At 48.1% G+C, this 20,090-nt stretch overlaps 8 protein-coding genes across 8 annotated transcripts; 4 read left to right on the forward strand and 4 right to left on the reverse strand.

Moving 5' to 3' along the window:
- Positions 1-40: 40 nt before the first annotated feature.
- Positions 41-2,743, reverse strand: BDW74DRAFT_160576 (ELMO/CED-12 family protein). Its single transcript, XM_073725647.1, has 3 exons — positions 2,222-2,743; positions 792-2,142; positions 41-733 (listed from the first exon to the last, which is right to left on the reverse strand). The coding sequence occupies exons 1-3, from the start codon at positions 2,510-2,512 to the stop codon at positions 267-269; spliced, it is 2,109 nt and encodes a 702-aa protein (XP_073579740.1). The 5' UTR covers positions 2,513-2,743; the 3' UTR covers positions 41-266.
- Positions 2,744-2,775: 32 nt separating this feature from the next.
- Positions 2,776-3,923, forward strand: BDW74DRAFT_87352 (uncharacterized protein). The gene is made up of 2 exons (XM_073733955.1): positions 2,776-3,096; positions 3,160-3,923. Exons 1-2 carry the CDS (start codon positions 2,993-2,995, stop codon positions 3,755-3,757), a joined length of 702 nt encoding a protein of 233 aa, XP_073579741.1. The 5' UTR covers positions 2,776-2,992; the 3' UTR covers positions 3,758-3,923.
- BDW74DRAFT_87358 (ditrans,polycis-polyprenyl diphosphate synthase) lies at positions 3,867-5,348 on the reverse strand. Its single transcript, XM_073733956.1, has 2 exons — positions 4,721-5,348; positions 3,867-4,670 (listed from the first exon to the last, which is right to left on the reverse strand). Exons 1-2 carry the CDS (start codon positions 5,208-5,210, stop codon positions 4,090-4,092), a joined length of 1,071 nt encoding a protein of 356 aa, XP_073579742.1. The 5' UTR covers positions 5,211-5,348; the 3' UTR covers positions 3,867-4,089.
- A 1-nt stretch (position 5,349) lies between these two features.
- BDW74DRAFT_87364 (exocyst subunit SEC10) lies at positions 5,350-8,662 on the forward strand. Its single transcript, XM_073733957.1, has 2 exons — positions 5,350-7,887; positions 7,942-8,662. The coding sequence occupies exons 1-2, from the start codon at positions 5,749-5,751 to the stop codon at positions 8,443-8,445; spliced, it is 2,643 nt and encodes an 880-aa protein (XP_073579743.1). The 5' UTR covers positions 5,350-5,748; the 3' UTR covers positions 8,446-8,662.
- A 2,280-nt stretch (positions 8,663-10,942) lies between these two features.
- Positions 10,943-12,196, reverse strand: BDW74DRAFT_87374 (CGR1 family protein). The gene is made up of 3 exons (XM_073733958.1): positions 12,067-12,196; positions 11,840-11,985; positions 10,943-11,773 (listed from the first exon to the last, which is right to left on the reverse strand). The coding sequence occupies exons 1-3, from the start codon at positions 12,122-12,124 to the stop codon at positions 11,633-11,635; spliced, it is 345 nt and encodes a 114-aa protein (XP_073579744.1). The 5' UTR covers positions 12,125-12,196; the 3' UTR covers positions 10,943-11,632.
- Positions 12,197-12,277: 81 nt separating this feature from the next.
- On the forward strand, positions 12,278-14,014 carry amcA (putative mitochondrial ornithine carrier protein AmcA/Ort1). Its single transcript, XM_073733959.1, has 2 exons — positions 12,278-12,753; positions 12,828-14,014. Exons 1-2 carry the CDS (start codon positions 12,643-12,645, stop codon positions 13,698-13,700), a joined length of 984 nt encoding a protein of 327 aa, XP_073579745.1. The 5' UTR covers positions 12,278-12,642; the 3' UTR covers positions 13,701-14,014.
- Position 14,015: 1 nt separating this feature from the next.
- Positions 14,016-15,082, forward strand: BDW74DRAFT_87386 (cytidine deaminase). The gene is made up of 5 exons (XM_073733960.1): positions 14,016-14,224; positions 14,302-14,435; positions 14,551-14,636; positions 14,729-14,810; positions 14,900-15,082. Exons 1-5 carry the CDS (start codon positions 14,152-14,154, stop codon positions 14,939-14,941), a joined length of 417 nt encoding a protein of 138 aa, XP_073579746.1. The 5' UTR covers positions 14,016-14,151; the 3' UTR covers positions 14,942-15,082.
- A 1-nt stretch (position 15,083) lies between these two features.
- Positions 15,084-20,071, reverse strand: BDW74DRAFT_87398 (vacuolar protein sorting/targeting protein 10). The gene is made up of 2 exons (XM_073733961.1): positions 16,100-20,071; positions 15,084-16,042 (listed from the first exon to the last, which is right to left on the reverse strand). The coding sequence occupies exons 1-2, from the start codon at positions 19,870-19,872 to the stop codon at positions 15,403-15,405; spliced, it is 4,413 nt and encodes a 1,470-aa protein (XP_073579747.1). The 5' UTR covers positions 19,873-20,071; the 3' UTR covers positions 15,084-15,402.
- Positions 20,072-20,090: the final 19 nt, after the last annotated feature.

Consider the following 20,090-nt stretch of genomic DNA (forward strand, 5'->3'; position numbering starts at 1 on the left):
TCTGATAAAGTATCACCTGTTCTGATAGAAAATGCTTTCCCTCAACTGTTATTGGGAAAGCTTTTCTATTTTGACTCTCAATCCCTGTTGAGTGAGAGTTGTAATAGTACCTTAAATATTGAAATATGATAACTCTCGAACTATCACTCCACATCTGATGGTGGAAACGCGCATAAGGCAAACTGGATATCAACAGGGTATTCCGATTATGATTATAATTACATAGCTATAGGTGAGCTCTGTCAAGCAATATCGCTGCGGATGGATTATGGACCGCCGAAAATATCATAATAGTAATCATCAGTAAGCCCTTCCCTTGAGGGAACGGCTGGAGCCTCGCCTGCGAAGACTGCGTCGTCAAACCGGACGTTCAACAATCGGATCTTGAGTCCATAGTTGCTAATGAGTTTTACTAGCTTGCTTGTCTCAGCCGTGATGGGCTGCTGATTCAGAAGCATGAGCAAGCCGTCAAGCCATTCAGACGCCACACTAGTGGACTCAGGGCGGAGGGTCAAGAGTATAGCCTCCTTCTGCGTCGCTCTACTAGCGGAGCGAGAATGGCCATTGACTTTTTGGGCATCATTGATACCCCCGGCGGAGGGGACGTAACCATGAATGGTGATCTTTGTGGACGAAACCCGCTGATGAGGCGCGCTTTTAACTGTTGCAGAAGATGAGTTGTCGGGAGATGCTGATACGTTCGAGACCACCGACGAAACAATAGATAAATCAACTAATACGTAATCAGCTAGAGGATCGAACACTGCCGGTTTGTCAAAAGGGCATCTCACTTTTCCCAGGAAGCACACCTAGCTCCGGACGGTCAATCTCTGTACTGTCGAAATCGCCGAAATGGAGGAATCTCCGGTTATGCGAGAGTTGAGCAAATCTCCATTTGGGCCTTGTCAACTTCCCATCTGGCTTTGGGGCATCGTTGGGAAACCAATTCCCCTGCAATAGGCATCGGATTCTCTGCTCCTTAACAAATTGGAGGGCCTCGTGTTGCAATTCTTCGCGCACCTGTCGTAAGTGCTGGCCCCAGGCGTCCTCATAAGTAAGCTCCAGTAGTTCCATCTGCAGGTTTCGCAGTCGACTGTACTCGAACTCTGCTATGTCTTCTTCCACGTCTTGCACGTCTTTCGTTCGAGGGGAACCTCCAACAACTGACTCGATCAATATACGAACCAGTTCCACTATCTTGTCGTAGTCTTCCAGCTCCGCATTTGTGGACTTCCACAGCCGGAAAAAAGTGTGCAAACCTGCAACGTGTAGTCGGGTCCAGTGTAATAGAAGGGGCTTGAATAGTCTATCTAAATTCGATCGCGATTCTAAGATCAAGTAAGTTTTGCTGTCTTCCGTCTCGCATTTATCGACCTCGAAATGATCGTATAAGATTGACGTGACCGATAGGGAAGCGCGGGCAATGGGACACCTCTGTCGTGCAGGCTTCGTTGACTGTTCAAGAAGCATCTTCTGAAACTCATCCTGGCGATTACGAACAAAATCAGCCAGGTCCATCATTCCTAGGAATCCCATGTCTTCGAATTGTACCGCCGGGCTCTCTGATTCAAACCCAAGCCGCCGCCATTTTTCCGTACTATGCTTTTTGGATTGTCGTACTTCGCTGCCAGCTTCGCTTCCATTATCCTTGATACTGGCAAGATGAATGCCCTTGAGAGCTCTCCTATGCTCGGTTTTGTCCAAGTCCAAGGGGAGATCTCGCCATTTGCGCAGGAGAATTTTTGTGAGAGACTGAAATTCGATTAGAGGATGCGCATGATCCTGTAGAGCTGTGCCCTGCATCAGGGTATAAACTGCTTTTATTACCCCGAGATCCTGAAGTTTCTGAATAAACTTTGGCCACTCAAGCTCCGAATCGTTTGTGATGGAATCGCGCATAAGAGAGTTGATCAATTGCAGGGCATTGGCGCAGAGTGCGTGATCGGCTGAAGAAAGCCTGTTGACAAGCATCTCCAAAAATTGGGGATAGATTGCAATTGCAGGCTTCAGTGCGCGGAACCCGAAAACGCCGTTTTGTGACAGGCGTCCGACAGATGAAGGATGGGAGACAATGGAGACAAGAATGGACATTGCACCTCTTAGGATGTTCACTAATGGATGGGTTACAATGAGTTCAACAACCTGAGCAGGCCAACCACAATCACGTCAGTAAAGAATTCTGTAGAAAGAAGGTGTGATTGCTGGGCAGCTTGGAACATACCCTTTCAACCAACTCTTGATCAACGCATTCCCAGCCCTTATCAACTTCCAGCAATCTGGCAAAGCTGGTCAGACTGTACGCCAGGGTATTTCCGGTTGCGTGCAAGGTGAGATAGCGAAGTCTTGTCAGTCCGTCCTCAGCGATGAAGACATCGGCGAATGATGGGTCTCCAATGCTGCTTTGGAGTTTGAAAACAGCCATTTTGCGCACAGCATCCTCGTCGCTCCCTAGTCTCTCGACTAGCTCTGAAACGTTGTTCTCCATGGCAGGATAGCTCAAATGTGCGACCATATAATCGCCACCCCATACCAGCAGCAATGGAGTTGCCGTTAAACTGAAGAGGGGAGAGGAGGAAGAAACAAGGTTGAGTCAAAGCCATGTGAACTTTAGCCAGGGGACAGTCCGACAAACACTCTACAAGTGGGACCGCAACTAAGGGGCAGTCCAACCGGGACACTCCCTCTGGGGCCTTGTATCCAGAAACGGTCCTAGCGCTAGCGGTGGAAAGTATCTACTATTAAAGTACGGAGTACGATCTGCCCCAGTCTCCAGATTCGAGCCCTCTACTACAAAACCTTTACCATATTATTCTTTTTCCGTAATTGAGTGTGTCATACCTCTTCTGCCACTGGTATGGTATCAACTGCAATTGTGACCGCCTTGCCTGTGTTTTGATCTAACTAGAGAGGCACTTTTGTTTTGTTGGGCTGCTCGACCTCGGGACTACCGTACCTATCACTACTGTGATTGCGACGAGCTACCTTGAGCTCGATGGCCGGTACTTGGTCCGAACAGAGCCAGGACTCCCCAAGCCCTTATTTGAAAAAGAGGAAAAGGGACTTGGCCCAACCGGGAGATGTTCATCCCGTCAACAAGTGCGTATAAGTACCCGATTGATGTTATTCCCGCTAGGTGCTGACTCGCCGACTCGAAACCAGTATACTGAAAGTAACACCGCATCACCCGAATGACAGTGGCCCTCTAAATTTCGATTGTCTGTCTCAACTGAAGTACATTAATGAGTACTCTCCGCGTTTACAATCTCTTTCCCGAAAACGACGAGTTCTCCAACAACCCGGTTTCTCAGCGCAATCTCTACAATCGGTTCTCGCCCATCAATTCCTCTCCGGTACTACTGCTCAACCTAAACCTCCATCCCAGTCATCATGCGCCTCTACCAACCCAAACGCTTTGTCTCCCCCTTTGACTCCCAAATCCTTGGTGCCTAGATTATCGCAACGCAACTCTCGCGCATCAGCGTCGTCTCTAAGGTCTTGCCACATATGCCATAGAAAACCTTCAACAAAAGAATTCCTCGAAGCCTACGCTGACTGTGACTTATGTGGTCAGCGGGCTTGTTTTATTTGCCTACGTCGGTGCGATGCGGTTGACTGCTGGAGTCGAGGTTTACCGCCGGACAAAGACGAAAAGATCCTACGTGATAGTCTGTCCAGAATGGTTTGCTCTTGTTGTGCTGTGGAAGGAGTCACTGAGTCTGGTATGGAGGTGGTAAGATGTCTTGTATGTATACGATGAGCCTATTAGTATGGCCCATAACCATTCGGGCTAGTGTCATATTACAATCAAGATGATGCCCGAAAATCCAAGCCCGTTGGTTTTCTAGGGGCGTTTTACGACCATTGTCTGGGCAATGTTCTAGCAGCAATAAAAGTAAAGTGAGTCAACGCTAGCAGAAGCTACCAAAATCCTAGCTCGGTGCGCGTCTAACTCTACAGAGAAGGGCTTATCACAGGAGTCAATGAGAGCAGGCCTGCATCAATTTAAATAGTTGTATAAGCCGTACGACCATGAAAAAGCTTCTCACACGGACTAAAGCCGGTGCAGTTACAATGACCAGCAAATGACCCTCATCGCCCAAACCTCATCTGAGCGCCGGCATAGTGCCACAGACCTCTGAGGAACCCTTGATACTCTACATTATCACTGTAGCCTGTAGTCCCATCGCCGTTGATGCCGGTATAATACATCTCAGTTAAGCGTATATGCCACGGCGGATACCCGTTGAGTTTCAGAGACGGTCCAAACACAAGGAGGAGGTCTGGCTCTGGCTTGACTTGCGGAGGAATTCGAATAGAACCAGGTTTACCATGTCCAGCAGCAAATGCATCCTCCTGGAATGGTTGGGTAGTGATCTCGCTAATTTCTGCATCGACTAACTCCATAGTGATATCCTCGGGCGAGAGCCTTCCATTCTGGGACATCTCTGCTAGCGTTTTCGTCAAGTCAACAAAGGTTTCCTGGCCGTCTGTCGCTGACAACAGAAGCATGACGAGAGAGTTATTAGGGGCGCCTCCTTGTGGCCGGGTTTCGTAGATAGGGTGGTGAGGAGCGAATGATTGAAGTGTGGGCTGTTGTGAAGAGCCAAAGTAAGATGACAGCTTGTCTGTGATGACTTGGTGTAGCACGGGAATACAGGATTTCAGAGCGCCTGGGAGGATGTCAATCACCTAGTCAGATGGTTGCATGAGTCTCACTTACCACTCTTTTCATATACACTCAATACCGGTATGCCAGCACTAGCAGTCCAAGATACAAGTTCTGCGACTTCATCCATCAGAACTGACAGAGAACCATCCTCCTTACTGAGAGACAGAATCACACTCAGATGCTCCGGCAAGCGATCAAGATCTTTGACATCTTTCCGGATCAACTCTGGGGTTCGGTGGTGATAGTAAATGATCGCCAAGATTCGATCCACAACAGCATGGTAGGTCTGAACAAGTCGCACCGCAATGCCGAAGATGATGTGAAGAAGGGTGTAGGTAATGAGATGTATTTGCGATTTAATGAATGTACGGATTGGTGTCTTGCGAGGGAGCTTCTTGCGTCGCTGTGGTGGCCACCGCGGAAGCTCCGAGGGGTCTGGAAGGTACGGCTTCACGAGATTCTCCCGATCAGTTGCACTCAGCTTCGGCCCCCGGGAGCGAATATTATCCAGGAGTAGGTCTCGATCGCGCTTGGAGACCATGACGATATAGTGGTAAGCGGGATTGAGGGGCGCTGTTAGATGTAGTTGCGGGGGACGAGGATATAATTTGCGGATTGAAAAAGACCACGATTGAGAATATTGTTACCTAGATGCAGACTGTCGCCGCCTGCGGTGTAGCGTTTTCTGGGTCCATCCTCGGGCCACGAGGAGGCAGCAACCGCTTGCTCAAAAAGACAATATTAAAGGTATACCAATTGCTTGATTCTATTTGTACTCTAGAGTTTCGGCCAGGTTTATTATGGACGAGGAGTAATCACAGCATAGACATCATCTCACTTAGTCTAACTAGTACTATCTGGATTCTGGAGTTGGTTCCTTCTAGACGCAAACCTGGCCCCACATTAGCTTGAAGCCTTGAACCACAGTCCTCTCCGGCCCCTGGTTAGGGACAAGTTGACGTTACCAGTATCGCACCCCGCAAAGACTACAATAGCAGGCATTTATCTGGATCTATACGGCGCGCCCCTGCAGTCTCCATGCCACGGATCACTTGACTCGGCGCTCGGTCAATGTGACGATGTCCGCAAATCGATCCGTCTTTCCCAAGGGCCCGAGTTTCACCCTAGAGGATTTCTCAAGCCGCGACTACATTGTCAAGGAGTTTATCGAAGCTCTTTCCGACTCTGCGGCCTCGAACCGCCGTTCCATGCTAGGCCCCGCCAGTGGAAATCAGCCTTTTGACCCCAAACCTCTCATACGGACTTTTGAACATGTGCAGCGGCGTCTGGGGGAGTTGTCTGGCGACTTGGAGATCAAAGAAAATGAGCTTTCGGCAGCTGTCCGAAGGGCCGAAGCCCAGCACTCCCAAAACCTCAATACTTTGGGGAAAAAGCTGAAGCAAGCTATTGAGTCGTTCCAGCAATTGGACACATCGCTTCGCAGCGCTGGACTCCCTTCCGGAGATTTAGCCGGCGCCACTGGGAATATGGCTGTGGAAACGGGGAAAAAATTGGAGGAGCTTGACCGGCAGAGACGCCGTGCGCTCGACGCTCACTTTCTACTTGAATGCTGGGATGGTGTTAGTAACAGGGGGGAAATCACTCTTTTGGAAAACCTAAGACGATCCGGATCAGGCGAAGCGAAAGTGCGGTCTGCACATATTGCGCGACAACTCCTAAGAATCAGCCAGAGACTCGACCCGAAGAGCTGGAATGAGTCCAGAGGTAACGAACCCTACATGAACGGACATGCGGCACCGAATAGCACCGTGGATAGGGCTAATGGTTCCCCATGGAACACGCGCGAGATCATTGAGAAATTCTCTGAGACACTGGAGAAAGACCTTTTGAAACAGTTTGATGATTTTTACCGAAAGGCCAACTTCGAAGGTATGAAGGATTGCGCCACTGTTCTTCAGGACTTCAATGGTGGAGCAAGCGTCGTTGCGTTGTTTGTCAACCAACACCAGTTCTTCATCGATCGGAGTCAACTAGTCACAGACGAGGTTGGCGGGGATCCAGAAACCTGGGAAAAACTCGCCGACCCAGATGCGGAACCCTCAGGAGTTGAGCCGAGTCTCCAATCGTTAATCGACGAAGTCAGGGTCGTGGTACAGGAAGAATCAGCTATCATAAAGCGGGCTTTCCCAAACTATGAGCAAGTCCTTGGGAAATTTTTGCAACGCGTATTTCAGCAATCGATCCAGCAACGGCTGGAGATGGTTCTGGAAAAGGCAAGCAGTGTTTCATCCCTAGCCTTCCTGCGTTCACTTCAGAGTTCCCGAAGTGCGATCAGTACGCTCGTGGACGAACTGAAGGCCCACGGCTTGACTGAGCATCCCGAGACCATATCATCGCAAACATCGCTTATCCTTGATCAACAACTGGAGGATCTTTTCGTGCCTTATTTCGTTGGGTCTTCTTACATCGAAAGGGAGAAGAGAACGTTGGAAGAGTTGTATACTTCTCTACTTTTCAAGTTTACCACATTCCATGGCCGTCGAAAGAAGGCTGCTACCACTTTCATGGCCTCCCTCTCGAAATCGGGTAGCGAGCTTCTTGCATCTGCTCGAGAAGCATATATTAGCCGCCTCGAATCCTCCGAACACTCAGCTACACAAAAAAGGGTTCTAATCCAAGTTGCAGATTTGAAAGAATCTAGCGATCTTGCGCGGCCCAACGACGTCACTTTCACTGAGGAAGATGGGCAACCTGTTATAGTTTATGCCAAAAGAATGCTCAAATGGCTTGCAGAGGCAGTTGGCAGAGGCCTGGAACTCAGTATGAATAATGAGACCCCGAAAGACATGCTAGCACTCTTGAATCTTCTGCTATTAGTAATGGGAGAAGGTTACTTAGAGGTCTGCCTCGATGCCGCTCTGGAAGCGGCCGCGACACAAGAATCGGGGAAGATCGAGCCTGACTTTGCTTTTCTGCCTGCTGTCCGTGATACAATTAGCATTGCGAATTTGATGGTGATGTGTATTAACACGCTACTCATTCCTCTTGCAGCAGGAAGCGTTACCATCCGTCGCGATATGGAAAAGAGAACCAGTCTGGCTACTATTCGTGTAGAAGAGAAGGTCAATATGATAGAACAGAAGGTCATTGACATCACATTGATTTGGGTGAGCAAATTCCTATCCGGTCAGAAGAAAAATGATTTCCGGCCGAAGGAGGGCGACAGTACGGCTTGGTTAGAGAAGTTACAGACCCCGGTTTGTCTACCCTTTTTTGCCTCGGGCGACAGAGTCATACTAACTGGTATCAAGACATGTGCGTCAGTATGTGCGTTTCTCACTCGAGTCCATAAAGTTGCTGTGCAATCGCTACCGGCTAGCGGCACCAATCTGCTGCAATTGCTTACAGAGATCGCCCTCGGGACTCGCAGCCTTCTACTTGAGCATTTCAAGCGGTTCGTCGTCAATGGTCCTGGTGGACTCATGGTCACTAAGGACATGACACAATACGCCAATCTACTCAAGTCATGGGACATCGACGATCAGATAAGGGCCCCAGGTGGGATGCTGGACGTGCTGCTTGAAGTTGGGAGCCTTTTTGTTATTGGACCTGAGGCTCTTCGGGAGAGGATATGCGGGCCTACCAATTCTTCTGGGGTGAGATCTAGCAACAACCCCGGAGCGACTTCCGGGCGAGGCCTGGGTGGCACTGGCATTGAGGCTGGACTCGGGTCACAGGATGTAAGAGCTTATGTTTGCCGCAGAGAAGACTCCAACACGCCTGCGATGCAGCAAATGCTCACTAGCAATGTATGAGTTACGGACAAATTATACATTGGCATCGATATTAGCGGAATGCACTGCTCGCCAGTTTTCTACGTGTCATGTTTTCACGTTTCCTGTGCTCGCGGCCAGTGAAGGAGGACAAGCTCCACAAGGTAGGTATACTCTGTAATAGACTTTGCTCGTAGCGAAAGGATGCGTACTACTTACCTAGAATGCTTACCCCCGTTCTCTATAACCCTAGGGGGCCTAGGGTTCCAGGCTCTCTTCTGAACTGATCGAATCAACACAATCGCAGAGGATGATCAAGTCACGGTTTAGACCAGCTTCCGGTCCTTGTCCAGACTTTTCATATCGACTGTCTCAAGAACCGCAACCGTCCTAGGTGAGATCGATGGAGAGGCGATCACTCCATAATACGGACCGGGTCCTGTTGGTAGGAGAGTAACTGTAGGGCTGACTTCGAGACACCTGTGGCTCATTAAAATTTATTGGACCTGGCCATGCCATAGTGGTGCCAATAATGGAGCTGGTGCTGAAAGCTGTGGGGTTAGTCCCCCGCTCTCTTGAACTGTTCCACTAATCCCCCTTTAGGCTTTACCGGGAAGCTCATGATTTGTGCAAAGCATCTACTCCATAGTAGTAGTCCGTACTGATCCCTGAACCATGCACTATGTAACCACTATGCTAACTACAAATTATTCGCGTTTTGTTGCTTTGTTCCTGCCTACTTTGTTTTTGTTTTGCAACCAGGCTCCATGAACAAAAAATCTTCCTTGTTAAGCCATGCATGCCATGCCTGTTAGAGCAGTACCCCTTCTGATATTTTGCTCAAGCTTTTGAGCTGATTATAAGTCTTGATAAGTGGTTATAGCAACTTTGCCATGGGCGTGCTTGATTGGTAATATTAATGAGAGCCAATCCTTCTTTCCTGCTTGTTCTTATTTAGTCTTTTTTCCGCTTCCATCCGCTCTGGGATCTCTACTCCGTAGCTCGCTGGTCCTTGTAAACACCGGCCGAGGTCACACCCCCTGTATCTCCATCTACGAGCAAAAGCAAGCCTCTCCATACATCTCAGGGTTCGAGCTTGATTGAAGTATCTTCATGACTTGGCCGACAATCTCGAACTTATGCTTATCCCATTTCAAAAACCAGCCCGTATACTGTAAAGAGCTATATCAGCAAAATTCAAGGCTATTAAGGTGGATAAGTAAATGTACCCAGCTCTTATAGTTAATATACGCAAACTCCCACTTAAGGCTATTAGTTATAATACTATAAATCTTACTATTTATTTTCTCTTCCCTGCGTGTATAATAAATTATTACTGTTACTAAGTCAGCCTATTAGTTAATATAACGAAGGTATTAAAAAAGTATACCTATAATTCTTAGTATTATTTAATAACTTGCCCTCCCTCTTTTCTTCCCCTTTAGTATAATTAACACTATATTAAGTTTCTTTAATAGCCCTGTAAACATAATATTTTAAGCTTTACCTTAATATATAAAATAATACCAAGCCGCCTATTACTAGTAAATAGCATTTTAAAAATTTAAATACTAGTAAAATTAAGCAGGTTACTTTCAAGGGTGTTTCTTGCGCGTGCTTTATTAATAGCATTCTAGAGGATTATTACCCGCGCTGGGATAAGGTTATTAACTATAATAGCAATTTTTATATTAAACTTAAGGCCTGTTTATTTAGCAGCTATTAATAAGATTTTATTATTAATTTATACTTTATTTTTAAATAAGACTAGGGCAGGCTTACTAATATTCCCTAATAGCTTTTTATGCATGTACCTTAACTTTAACCCTAAGACCCTCTATTCCTGCTTCTTAACTTTTTATATCTTCTCCGCCTTTTTTTTTGGTCACCGGTATAAGATTATAGTATTTAGGCACTTTGTCGTCATCGGGCCCGGGGTCTTTGCGGCCGTACCCGAGCTTGCGGAGTGTTTCTCGCTCTTTCTTTGGTCTTTTCACCGCGATACAGTACTTCTGGCGTCTGACCATCGATCCTTGTGTCCAGTACTACCATGACCCAAAACGTTCGCCTCAAGCTTCGATTTTGCTTCGCGTCTCCCAAGACCCTTGATTACAAAGGTTCGAGGCTACCTTCGTTCTTGATGAAGACGACGGCGATTCCCTTCAACGGTACCATTTGGTGTTTACATAATTCTGAGCGCACCGATGTAGATTTAACTATATCCCCTAGCTCTGAAGCTGTCTTCTATCCGGAAAAGGACGACTTCAACCCGCTTCTAGCTGGTTATCATTATGCTATCCTCGTATCATAAACACGAATGCTGTAGATATGCACAATCGATGGAACCCGGCCATAAGCCATTACCGAGAAGAGACAAGTTGATCCCCGGGCTCAGGGTTCCAGTTTTTTTGCTGCCGGTGCGGTCCTCGAAATGGTACTGTAGGTGCACGGTGCGCAGTGCCCGAGGCTATGGCTGGCTCGAGTCGATTAAATTGGCCCCGGAGGGGCTTAACAGGGATAAACACTAACACTGACCACTTGTTAGCTTTAGATATATTCGTGCAGTCTCAGCCATTGTCCCTGTGCTAGCTTGAACTTGCTGGGCATGCTTCTACCAAGATTCTACCAAAAATTGACTAATCAAACAAAGTAAACAGTGATGTGATTTGCATCAGCTTCGCCATCAGCTTATTGTCTCTCATTGCGTGAAGGCTTATCTGAGGTCACATTGACGATTGTAAGATGATGATATGACCCTGATACTACTGCCCTTTCACGAGATTTAACACCATGGTATAGGCAGGAGAGGCTATATCCGCACAATGCTTCAAAGTTAATGTAGTAAGGTCGCAATCCCACGGAATCCAGCCAAAGCCCTCGTCGGCAGGTTTAAGCCAAGAGGAATATCAGTTGATGCCCACAGTAGACTATTCCGTGGTAGCCTTAACCAATGATGATCCTTCAAGACGATATTCTCCGCCAGGTGCGGTTGGTAAAGTGGGGGACTAATGTTCAAGTCATGTAGAGAAATGGCGAACAAGAAGTCGCTTGTGATTGATTGGAAATAAGAAGCATTCATCCACCGAAGTCATGGAGCCTAACACCTGAGACGCCGGGCCTTGTACAGATGTTGGGAGTCTCCTCGAATGGAGTAACCACCTTGAGAATAGACGTGTAGAATCGTCACACGCGAATAACCTAAAAAAAATCATTGTGACAATCATGAGGTTCATGAGCTGAGGAGCTTGTTTCGTTTCTCTCGTCTCTTTAGTCGTTCGACTCGTTTGCGATGCATCTTCTCGGCCATCTTCTCATATCGTTCCTTTTCTTCCTTTGCGGCTCTGCGTTCCTTGATCCTCTGAATGTGTGCCTGCAGGGAGCATCAGTACTTGACAAAGCAATGCACGCACAGAAGAATGCAGTTGCGGGCGTTTACCTGTCTCTCTGCTTCTCTCTCATCTTTTAATTCCTTCTCGTGTTCCTTGATGGCTGCCTGCTGTTTTCGTGCCTCCACTCTCTTCGCGTATGAGGTCAACCCCCCGTTGGGTCTGAACGGTTTCTTGTTGTCATGCCAGTTTTTGCCTGCGGGTCCGAGACCGTGCTAGATTAGCCAGGAGGAAAAGGGAAAAGCTGGCAAGGGAAAAGTGGGGGCTTGGCACTTACCATTCTTGCGAATTGATTTAGCCTCCGAGGCAGCAGGTGCTGAGGCAACGGACGACATGGTGATATTTCTGGGGGGGAGGAAGAGGCGCCAAGGATAAGTGTGATACTGGAAAAGAGGCCCAGAGTGAAGTTGGACCTTGCCTTGCCGGCGGATTCAATTTTTGACGAAAAAGTTATCTTAGTCCGATCAGATAAACGGATCTCGGCGGAAGTGCAGGCCCGGTCCCACACTGGATTCGCCCACGAGGATTGTCCGGTTTCTTGCTGAAAAGAATTGTCGCAAGCTCGCAACGAACCCCCACCGCTCGAAATATCCCGCGTTTCGGCCCTTTGACTGCTTGCAGCTTGCAAGCGATGCTCCCTGGTTTTTGAGGGCTTCAGGTACCACGCGTGGATTGGGCAACGCCAAACCCCTCGTCGGTACACCGCCCCTCACCATCAGCTCTCTTATAATCGACTCTCACCCCTCTTTCTTACAATGCTTTTCCAATAAACCTCGTTGCATACTCTTTTCTCCCCTTTACTCCTCTGTTCCACGTCCGCTCGAGAGCTTCGGTGCTCATTGATCTCACCTCCATGGCGGCCACTGAAAGTGCATTGACAATACACAATGATATCTCAATGGAGTTGCCAGAATTAGCTCCCAATCAAGGTCTGGAGGCCTTCAAAGACATTGTCTTCGGATCCGTAAGTTGACCGGAAGCTTCGTCATTATGTATACGGTCCTGGGTGTGCTCTTGCTAAATATCTCTTGTATTAAGGTTGCAGGAATGATAGGCAAAGTCATTGAATATCCCTTTGACACAGTCAAGGTACGGCTGCAGTCGCAACCGGATCACCTTCCACTCCGGTACAATGGGCCGCTGGACTGTTTTCGCCAGTCTTTTCAGGCAGAGGGTCTCCGGGGACTCTATCGGGGCATCAGCGCCCCAATGGCTGGGGCTGCTGTGGAGAACAGCTGCCTGTTCTTCAGTTACCGCGTGGTTCAAGACATACTCCGGGCCACGTACTATTCTTCAACAGAGCAGCTACCGCTATCTGCCTTAGTGTTCTGTGGTGCTGCGTCTGGGTCCATCACCTCACTCGCTCTGACCCCAATTGAGCTCATCAAATGCAAGATGCAAGTGCCGTCAGAGTCTGCCGGGGCACGATCGGGGCCTCTGAAGCTTATTGTGTCTGTGTTCCGTCAAGATGGTATCCTGGGGTTCTGGCGGGGCCAAATGGGCACTCTCATACGGGAAACGGGCGGCGGCGCTGCGTGGTTCGGAGGGTACGAAGGGGTTTCGGCGCTCTTTCGATCATACCATCAGTCACCCTTGACATCCGAGTCTTCTGGGGGTGAATCAATTGTGCTTCCTCTTCATCAACAGATGCTTGCGGGAGCAGCAGCCGGTGTGAGCTATAATTTTCTTTTTTATCCTGCGGACACCATCAAGTCAAGGCTACAGACAGAAGACATTCACAACACGTCTCTCGGCAAACGTCAGACGTTTGGAGGTGCCGCCAGGGTGCTGTGGCAGCAGCAAGGGCTTCGTGGCCTATACAGAGGCTGTGGTATCACTTGCGCGCGCTCTGCACCCAGCTCAGCTTTCATTTTCACAGTATTCGAGGGCCTACGGAGTTATTTTGGCTAAAGCGATTTTGTTCTGTGGTTAGATCACATTTTGATTTCCGACGATATTTTCTATCTTTCCCCCGCTGCTTGATGATACCTATGGCCTGTTTAGATTTAGGTCTTCTTGTTTGATTCGCTTGTTGAACCAATCTGGCATTGGGACCACAGACAAAAGTCCCGTGGAGAGGAAGACATAGATTGTCATCTTATATATCCATGATTACTACATATACTACATATCTACGATAACGCTGGGTTTTGAACAATGTGTTGGGCCTATGACTGATAACATATCTTGGTGGGGTAGATAAAACATTGACTCCGATGCAAATGTCAATGATATTCCGCTGCTCCGCATTTGTTCAGCTTTTACTATACATATATTTCAACGCAACCCCGCCCTCAAGGTTCTTCTTTGATTTCCCCAAGGTCCCAAAATTTTTATATACAGTGCAGCTTGGTACTCGAACATGGCCACTCTCACTGCGCGAGAAATAGAACTCCTCTCCTCAAAGGCCAACAGCGCCAAGGAAGCAGCCTACTGTAAGCACATACACCTCTGTTTGTGCAACCCCGCACAGCTCAAAGCCCAGAGCTAATCCCTAATTATCTTCACTTAGGCCCTTACTCGAAATTTCGAGTCGGTGCGGCTCTCCTCACCGAGTCAGGGGAGTACTTTACTGGGGCCAATGTTGAAAATGCCTCATACCCTGTCGGCACATGTGCTGAGCGGGTGGCGTTTGGGACCGCTGTTGTATGTTCCAGCTCCCATCAAAATCCAGGAAATTCGGCAGCTTATGATATTACGCATACACGCGCCTCCCTCCTATTTTTTGGCCCTTGAGTTGCTAATCACATCTTCTACATAGGTGGCCGGGCACCGGCAATTTAAGGCGATCGCTGTCGCCACTGACATTAGCCCACCGGCGTCACCTTGTGGCATGTGTAGACAATTGTGGGCACCCCCATTCAGATGAATTGCCTAACTAACAATCTGCTACCACGCCTTCATTGGGTAGTGTGTTTGCTGACCTGAGTTGTTCCTAGTATGAGCGAGTTCACGTCGCGGTTGTTCCCTGTATATATGTATGACAAGGACATGAATTGCAGTGTCATCACTATGGGGGAGGTATGTAGGCCTCATGGCAGAGACTTCCGTAGCTCCCGTTTTCTACTTGCCGGTCTAGGCTATGTTCATATGCTAATCACGCATTGCAGCTACTTCCTAACTCCTTTGGACCGGAGGACTTTAGACACTAAGGAAATATAAGTACAGGCTTGGTGTTTGCCTGGGTGAATATAGCATGAAATAAATACCAAAGGGATTGGAATTTGGACTACTAAACAGAACACATAAGTAGAGGCTTGGTGTTTGCATAGGTGAATATGACATTAAATTAATATCAAAGGGGCTGGAACTTGAACTGTTGAACAGGCTTTTTTAGTGTAATACAAAAATGTGCCTTGGAGATATGGTGATGTTTAAGAGAAATGTATATATGCTGGAACTAAAAAGAGCTAGCGAATACCATCACAACAGAAGCATTCATTCATTGCTTCACAAAATCATAGACAAAATGACAAGGTTTTGATATCAAAGGGTTGAAACCTAGGTTGATCTCTGTCTCCAAAAAAGCAATTTATTCAAAATGCAGCGCTTGTAATCTTACATGAGTGATCATGGCACATATAAACCCGCAAATGATTTGGTCCGCACGCCATCATGCTTCCTCTTCTTCCTCGCCCTCGAAATCCTCAACACCAAGTAGCTCATCTTCGTCGTCAACAACACTGCTGTAATCACCTCGCCGAGCTGCGAAAGAATCTCGGGATGCGTATGGGCGCGGATAGTTCCTGCTACGCCCAATGCGCATATATCCACTAGCACCCCGCCATAAACTCGAAGCTAGCAATGGGAGCGTCTTTGCAACAGCCACAATACCAGCGATGATTGTGATTGGAATCGTAATCAGTACAGAGTCTCGAGAGAAAAGACCATGCGCCGTGGTAGATGATTCTCCAAGCCGAATCTGGCCGAATTTGCCATCCCATCTCGTATAGACAAAGTAACCGACCGTCCCTGCCAAAGAAATCGGTGTCACGATAGCGAAGAAGAGCCCGATCCCACTTATGCCATGCTTCTTATCATACTCCTCTTGTTTTCCAGGACAGGGCACTGGATCTTGATGGTCCAAGTTCGAGCCGCCCTGGCATGTTGTCTGAGGAATGCGACGGTATCCCGTAACCTTCCAGTATTCGACAGCCCCAGGATGTGCTTTACAGAACCCAATAGGGTCCTGTGGCTTCAAGCCAGGAACAAGTTGACATGTGCCGTCGTTTTGGCGCTCGAAGTTATAGTCACTGGCCTGGGTTAGCAATGTGAATACAGCAATTAGGACATGTGCAGGGTAAACCCACCATTCGTAATCAGCAGTGGTGCAGGTGCAATTGCTTTCAATACTGTGTAGATGAGGTCCTCGCCAATTATTCCAACACTCGACTGAAGGCTTCTTGCGACGATATTGTTCAACGTGTCCAAACAAACAATTGTTTTTCTGGAATGGATGCTTTGGATTCCAAAGCTCGTAGTCGGCACTGACGTCGCCGTCCTTGTCAAACTCGCAATCTCTATCGTAAAGTCCGCTGAAGTCAACATTGACGGTGACAAGCTCGCCCGATGCTTTGCCCCACAAAAGGAAATTCTTGGAGGTATCCGAGGGTACGGTGGAAATGTCAAACACCTCTATTTCCTCCTCTGAGAATTCGTAGTTCCGCCAGGTGGTGCCCTCGTCGGTGCTATAGTGCAGAACTTTGGTAGACTTCTGCTCAGGCACAATTACAATCACAGAGCCGGAGTCACCATACTCCCACATATATCTGCCCCTCTTGACGGGTTTCCAGGTGATTCCACCATCCTGGGTCATGAAAGTGTCTGCTTCATCTTTGCTTGTCAGCACATCTCCGACGTTGCCCAAGCCCATCATCAAGCCAATTGCCGAACCAGAGGAAAATGTATCTCGCGAATCTGCGCGTTCAGTGTATCCGTGAAGATGAAGTGCACAGCTCTTGGTACCCTTCCCTTCAGAGACGGAACATGAGAACCTCTCTCCGTCGGCGTTCTTGGCCGGGGGTGTTAGGAGTGACCATTCACCACCATCATTGTGAGTAATCATCGTCCTAAGCTTCTTAGGCGCCCCGCCAGAGAGCTCGTCCACGTTACTGACAACATTGGCAATTATGACACCCTCTAAAGCCCGCATTCGCTCAAAATCAACATATCCGGGGGTATTCTGGTTCACAGAGTCCAAGCTGAGGACATAGGTAGTGCCGTTGCTGTTACTCTTGACCAACGAGCCGTATTCAGAGTTGGTCACATTATTGGCTTCCACGTATAAAAATATGGCGTGTTCAGAAGTGTCAAGCACAGTGTAAAGACTTTCATCCGGTACCACATTGGGGGGAAACTTCAAGCCGGCGAATGTCACCCCATCAACGCTTACTTTGGCCTTTAATGCTGTGTCACCCTCGTTTTTGCGCGACGCAAGGATGATGTACTCAGCCCTGGTCGCATATGATACAATGTTCTCATCAACAATCTTCCATTCAGAAGAAAAGTTTTCGTCGTTGGTGGACATGAGTCGCAGACGCTGGCTATCATCCTCGTTTTCGTATTGCTCACAAAATACGAGGTGCAGAGTGTCTGGCTGATTCTCCCTATACTCGAACTCGCACCTCTTAGCATGGCGCAGAATGATTTTCCAAGAGTCTCCTCGATCATCGCTAAAATAGGCGTTGGAATGACAGCTTTCGGAATCACAGTCCTCACCTACCCAAAGCAACCAGTCCCTTTTAGATGGGTGCATCCTAAGGGGCAGGGCGCTCGGATGGCTTGGTGGCTTCCTTGTTTGGAAAGACTCGAACGTCACGCCTCGGTTTATTGTGTAGAACACCTCTTTACTATCGGTGAGGAAGTAGGCGGTATCCGCAAAGTGCGGATGTGGAATGATTGAGATCACGTTTGTGCCCTTCAGCTTCTGTTGCCAGGTTTTCCCATGGTCATGAGAGATTAGTAGCTCCCCGTTAGTGGAAAGTAGTATTATTGTCTCGTCTTCCCCGGTGTTTGACACCTGACGTTCCAAATAGCGGTAGGCGGACATATCTGACTTAAATGTTCCCTTGATTGAAGTAATGCCTTTGGCTTTTACTCCCCCATTAACATCCTTGCAGGGTAACTGGATGTCTTCTTTGTCCAGGTTCACCCCACCTTCGCGGATGCAAAGGTCGCCGGGAATCAACCTCCAGCCCGACGGAGCTGTAAACGTGTCCGACGGTTCTGAGCATGCCCCATCTGGTGGAGTAAGGGATTTCGGTGGAACGCAGCCTTTGCCGTCTTCGGTCCGTGTGGTTTGGCACTCAAAGTCCTCAGCAGTACATTTGCAGGGTTCAAAAATGGACATAGAACTGTTGAATGCCTCCCCAACGAAGCAATTAGCGTTAGCCTTTCTGCGCCTAAAAAATTGCTGAGCTCCCATCAAGCAATCAGGCTTTCCTTCAGGATTGAGCCGAGCGGGCCAATGCATATCAAAATCGTCATCTTCACACTTCCGCTCGTGCAAGTCGTCGAAATCAATCGAATAAACGCAGTATTTACCCTTTGAGTATCCAAGGATTATGAATTTCAAGCTTGTTGAGTCCGGTGTTGTGGTTATAGTCGTAATGGCGTCGATCTCATGAGGAAGATCGACAGACTTCCACTCTTTCCCATGATCAAGAGAGTATTCAACCGTCTTCACTTTAGGCGTATCGCTGATCGCCACCAGAACTGCGCCTTGATCCCCGATCTCGTACAAGTGTGGTCCTTTGAGAGCAAGACGCCAGGTGATGCCGGCGTCGTCACTCACGTAAAGGTCACCTTCCGAATGCTCGCCAAGATAATCACCGGTGTTACCTATTCCCATTACCAATCCGGGCGCAGGACTTGAGAAAACACGTCCTAGGTTAGTGTCCGAGTTCACTGAGTGTAAGTGCACCTCCAGCGGCTGAAATGTTCTCCCATCGTCGAACGAAATCTGACTGACGACCTCTTTTCTTGAACCGCCTTCAACCTCGCTCGGGTTTCTGACAGTGTTTACCATTACTATCCCTTGGATGACAGCTAATTTCTCGAAGTCGACTAGGCCGCGCCGGCCACGGTTCGTATGCTCAATGTTCCGAGTAAAATGTGTGCCATCTGAATTGGAAGTGAAAAGCACCCCCATGCCGCTAAATTTGTCAGTAAGCACATCGACTTGGAGACTATAGTCTGTGCTTTCAAGGATAGTGTAACTATTTTCTTCCAAACGATGATCTCCGAAGTCCGCTCGGTGCCACTTTTCTGTGTCAGTGGTCACATATAGAGCTTTCTCGGTAGTGCCCTGGGATTCCACTGCAGCGACCATAAAGCGCTTGACCTGCGCAACACTGGTCACGCCAGATACCGGGCGGCCATCCTGAAGCTTAGCCTCGATACCCTGGCTGCTGAAGTAGTCGTCCGAGTAGACCAATCGAAAAGCAGACCTGGAAGATTCCTTCAAGCCTGGAACTACACAGATAGTACGCTTTTCCAAAACATGCGAAACTTCGGATCCTGTCCCAAAGAGAGGATTGCCGATGCTCCAATAGCAGCCCACAGCGCTTTCTGTCAAAACCTTTACTGTACCGAAATCATCCGTAGTATAGTATGACTTCAGCGTACATAGCGCGCACGGTCTGGTTTCGAAGATGACTTTGCTAGAATCCCGTCCATGGAAAGAAAGAGGGCCAGACTGTGGACTTTTGAAATGTGCTCGACCGGGAATCTCGAAATGCTTCCATGTTTTCGCTTTATCCGTCGTAATCCAGTGCTTTCCATCCTGACCCAGCGCGTAAGCTTTATTGTTGTCGAAAGGGTGTGGGTAGATGGATGTGACTCCTTGCTTCATGCCATCTTCCTCAATCGTTTCCCAGTGTTCACCAGCATCATATGAACGTAAAAGCTCTCCGTTATCCAGATTCAATAAAACCGTGTCGGACTTCTCGAAATAGAACATAGCATATGGTTTATCATGGATTTCGTAACGGCTGATTCCGGGCTCCTCCTTCTTTGCAGCGCTCAATGGCAGTAAAAGCCCCAGTATGAGGCAAGCCAGAAACTGATACCATCGTGATATCATGGCAGTCAATTATCGAACATTGAAAGGCTAGAGAGACTTTAACCACGGTCAGCGAGACATCCGCAAGATACCTCGCGACAGCGTTTGAAAGTGGTGAGGATATCAAAAGTGAGGTGAAGACACGAGCGATATGTAAGATGCAAGAATGAAGAAGAATATAAAGTTTGATCAAGAGAGATGAAAATATGCCGTATTTAAGATTTGAAACTGGGAGGTTG

Source organism: Aspergillus multicolor (genome assembly GCF_047715735.1).
Source record: "Aspergillus multicolor strain CBS 133.54 unplaced genomic scaffold BDW74scaffold_33, whole genome shotgun sequence".
In the NCBI taxonomy this organism is placed as follows: Eukaryota; Fungi; Ascomycota; class Eurotiomycetes; order Eurotiales; family Aspergillaceae; genus Aspergillus; species Aspergillus multicolor.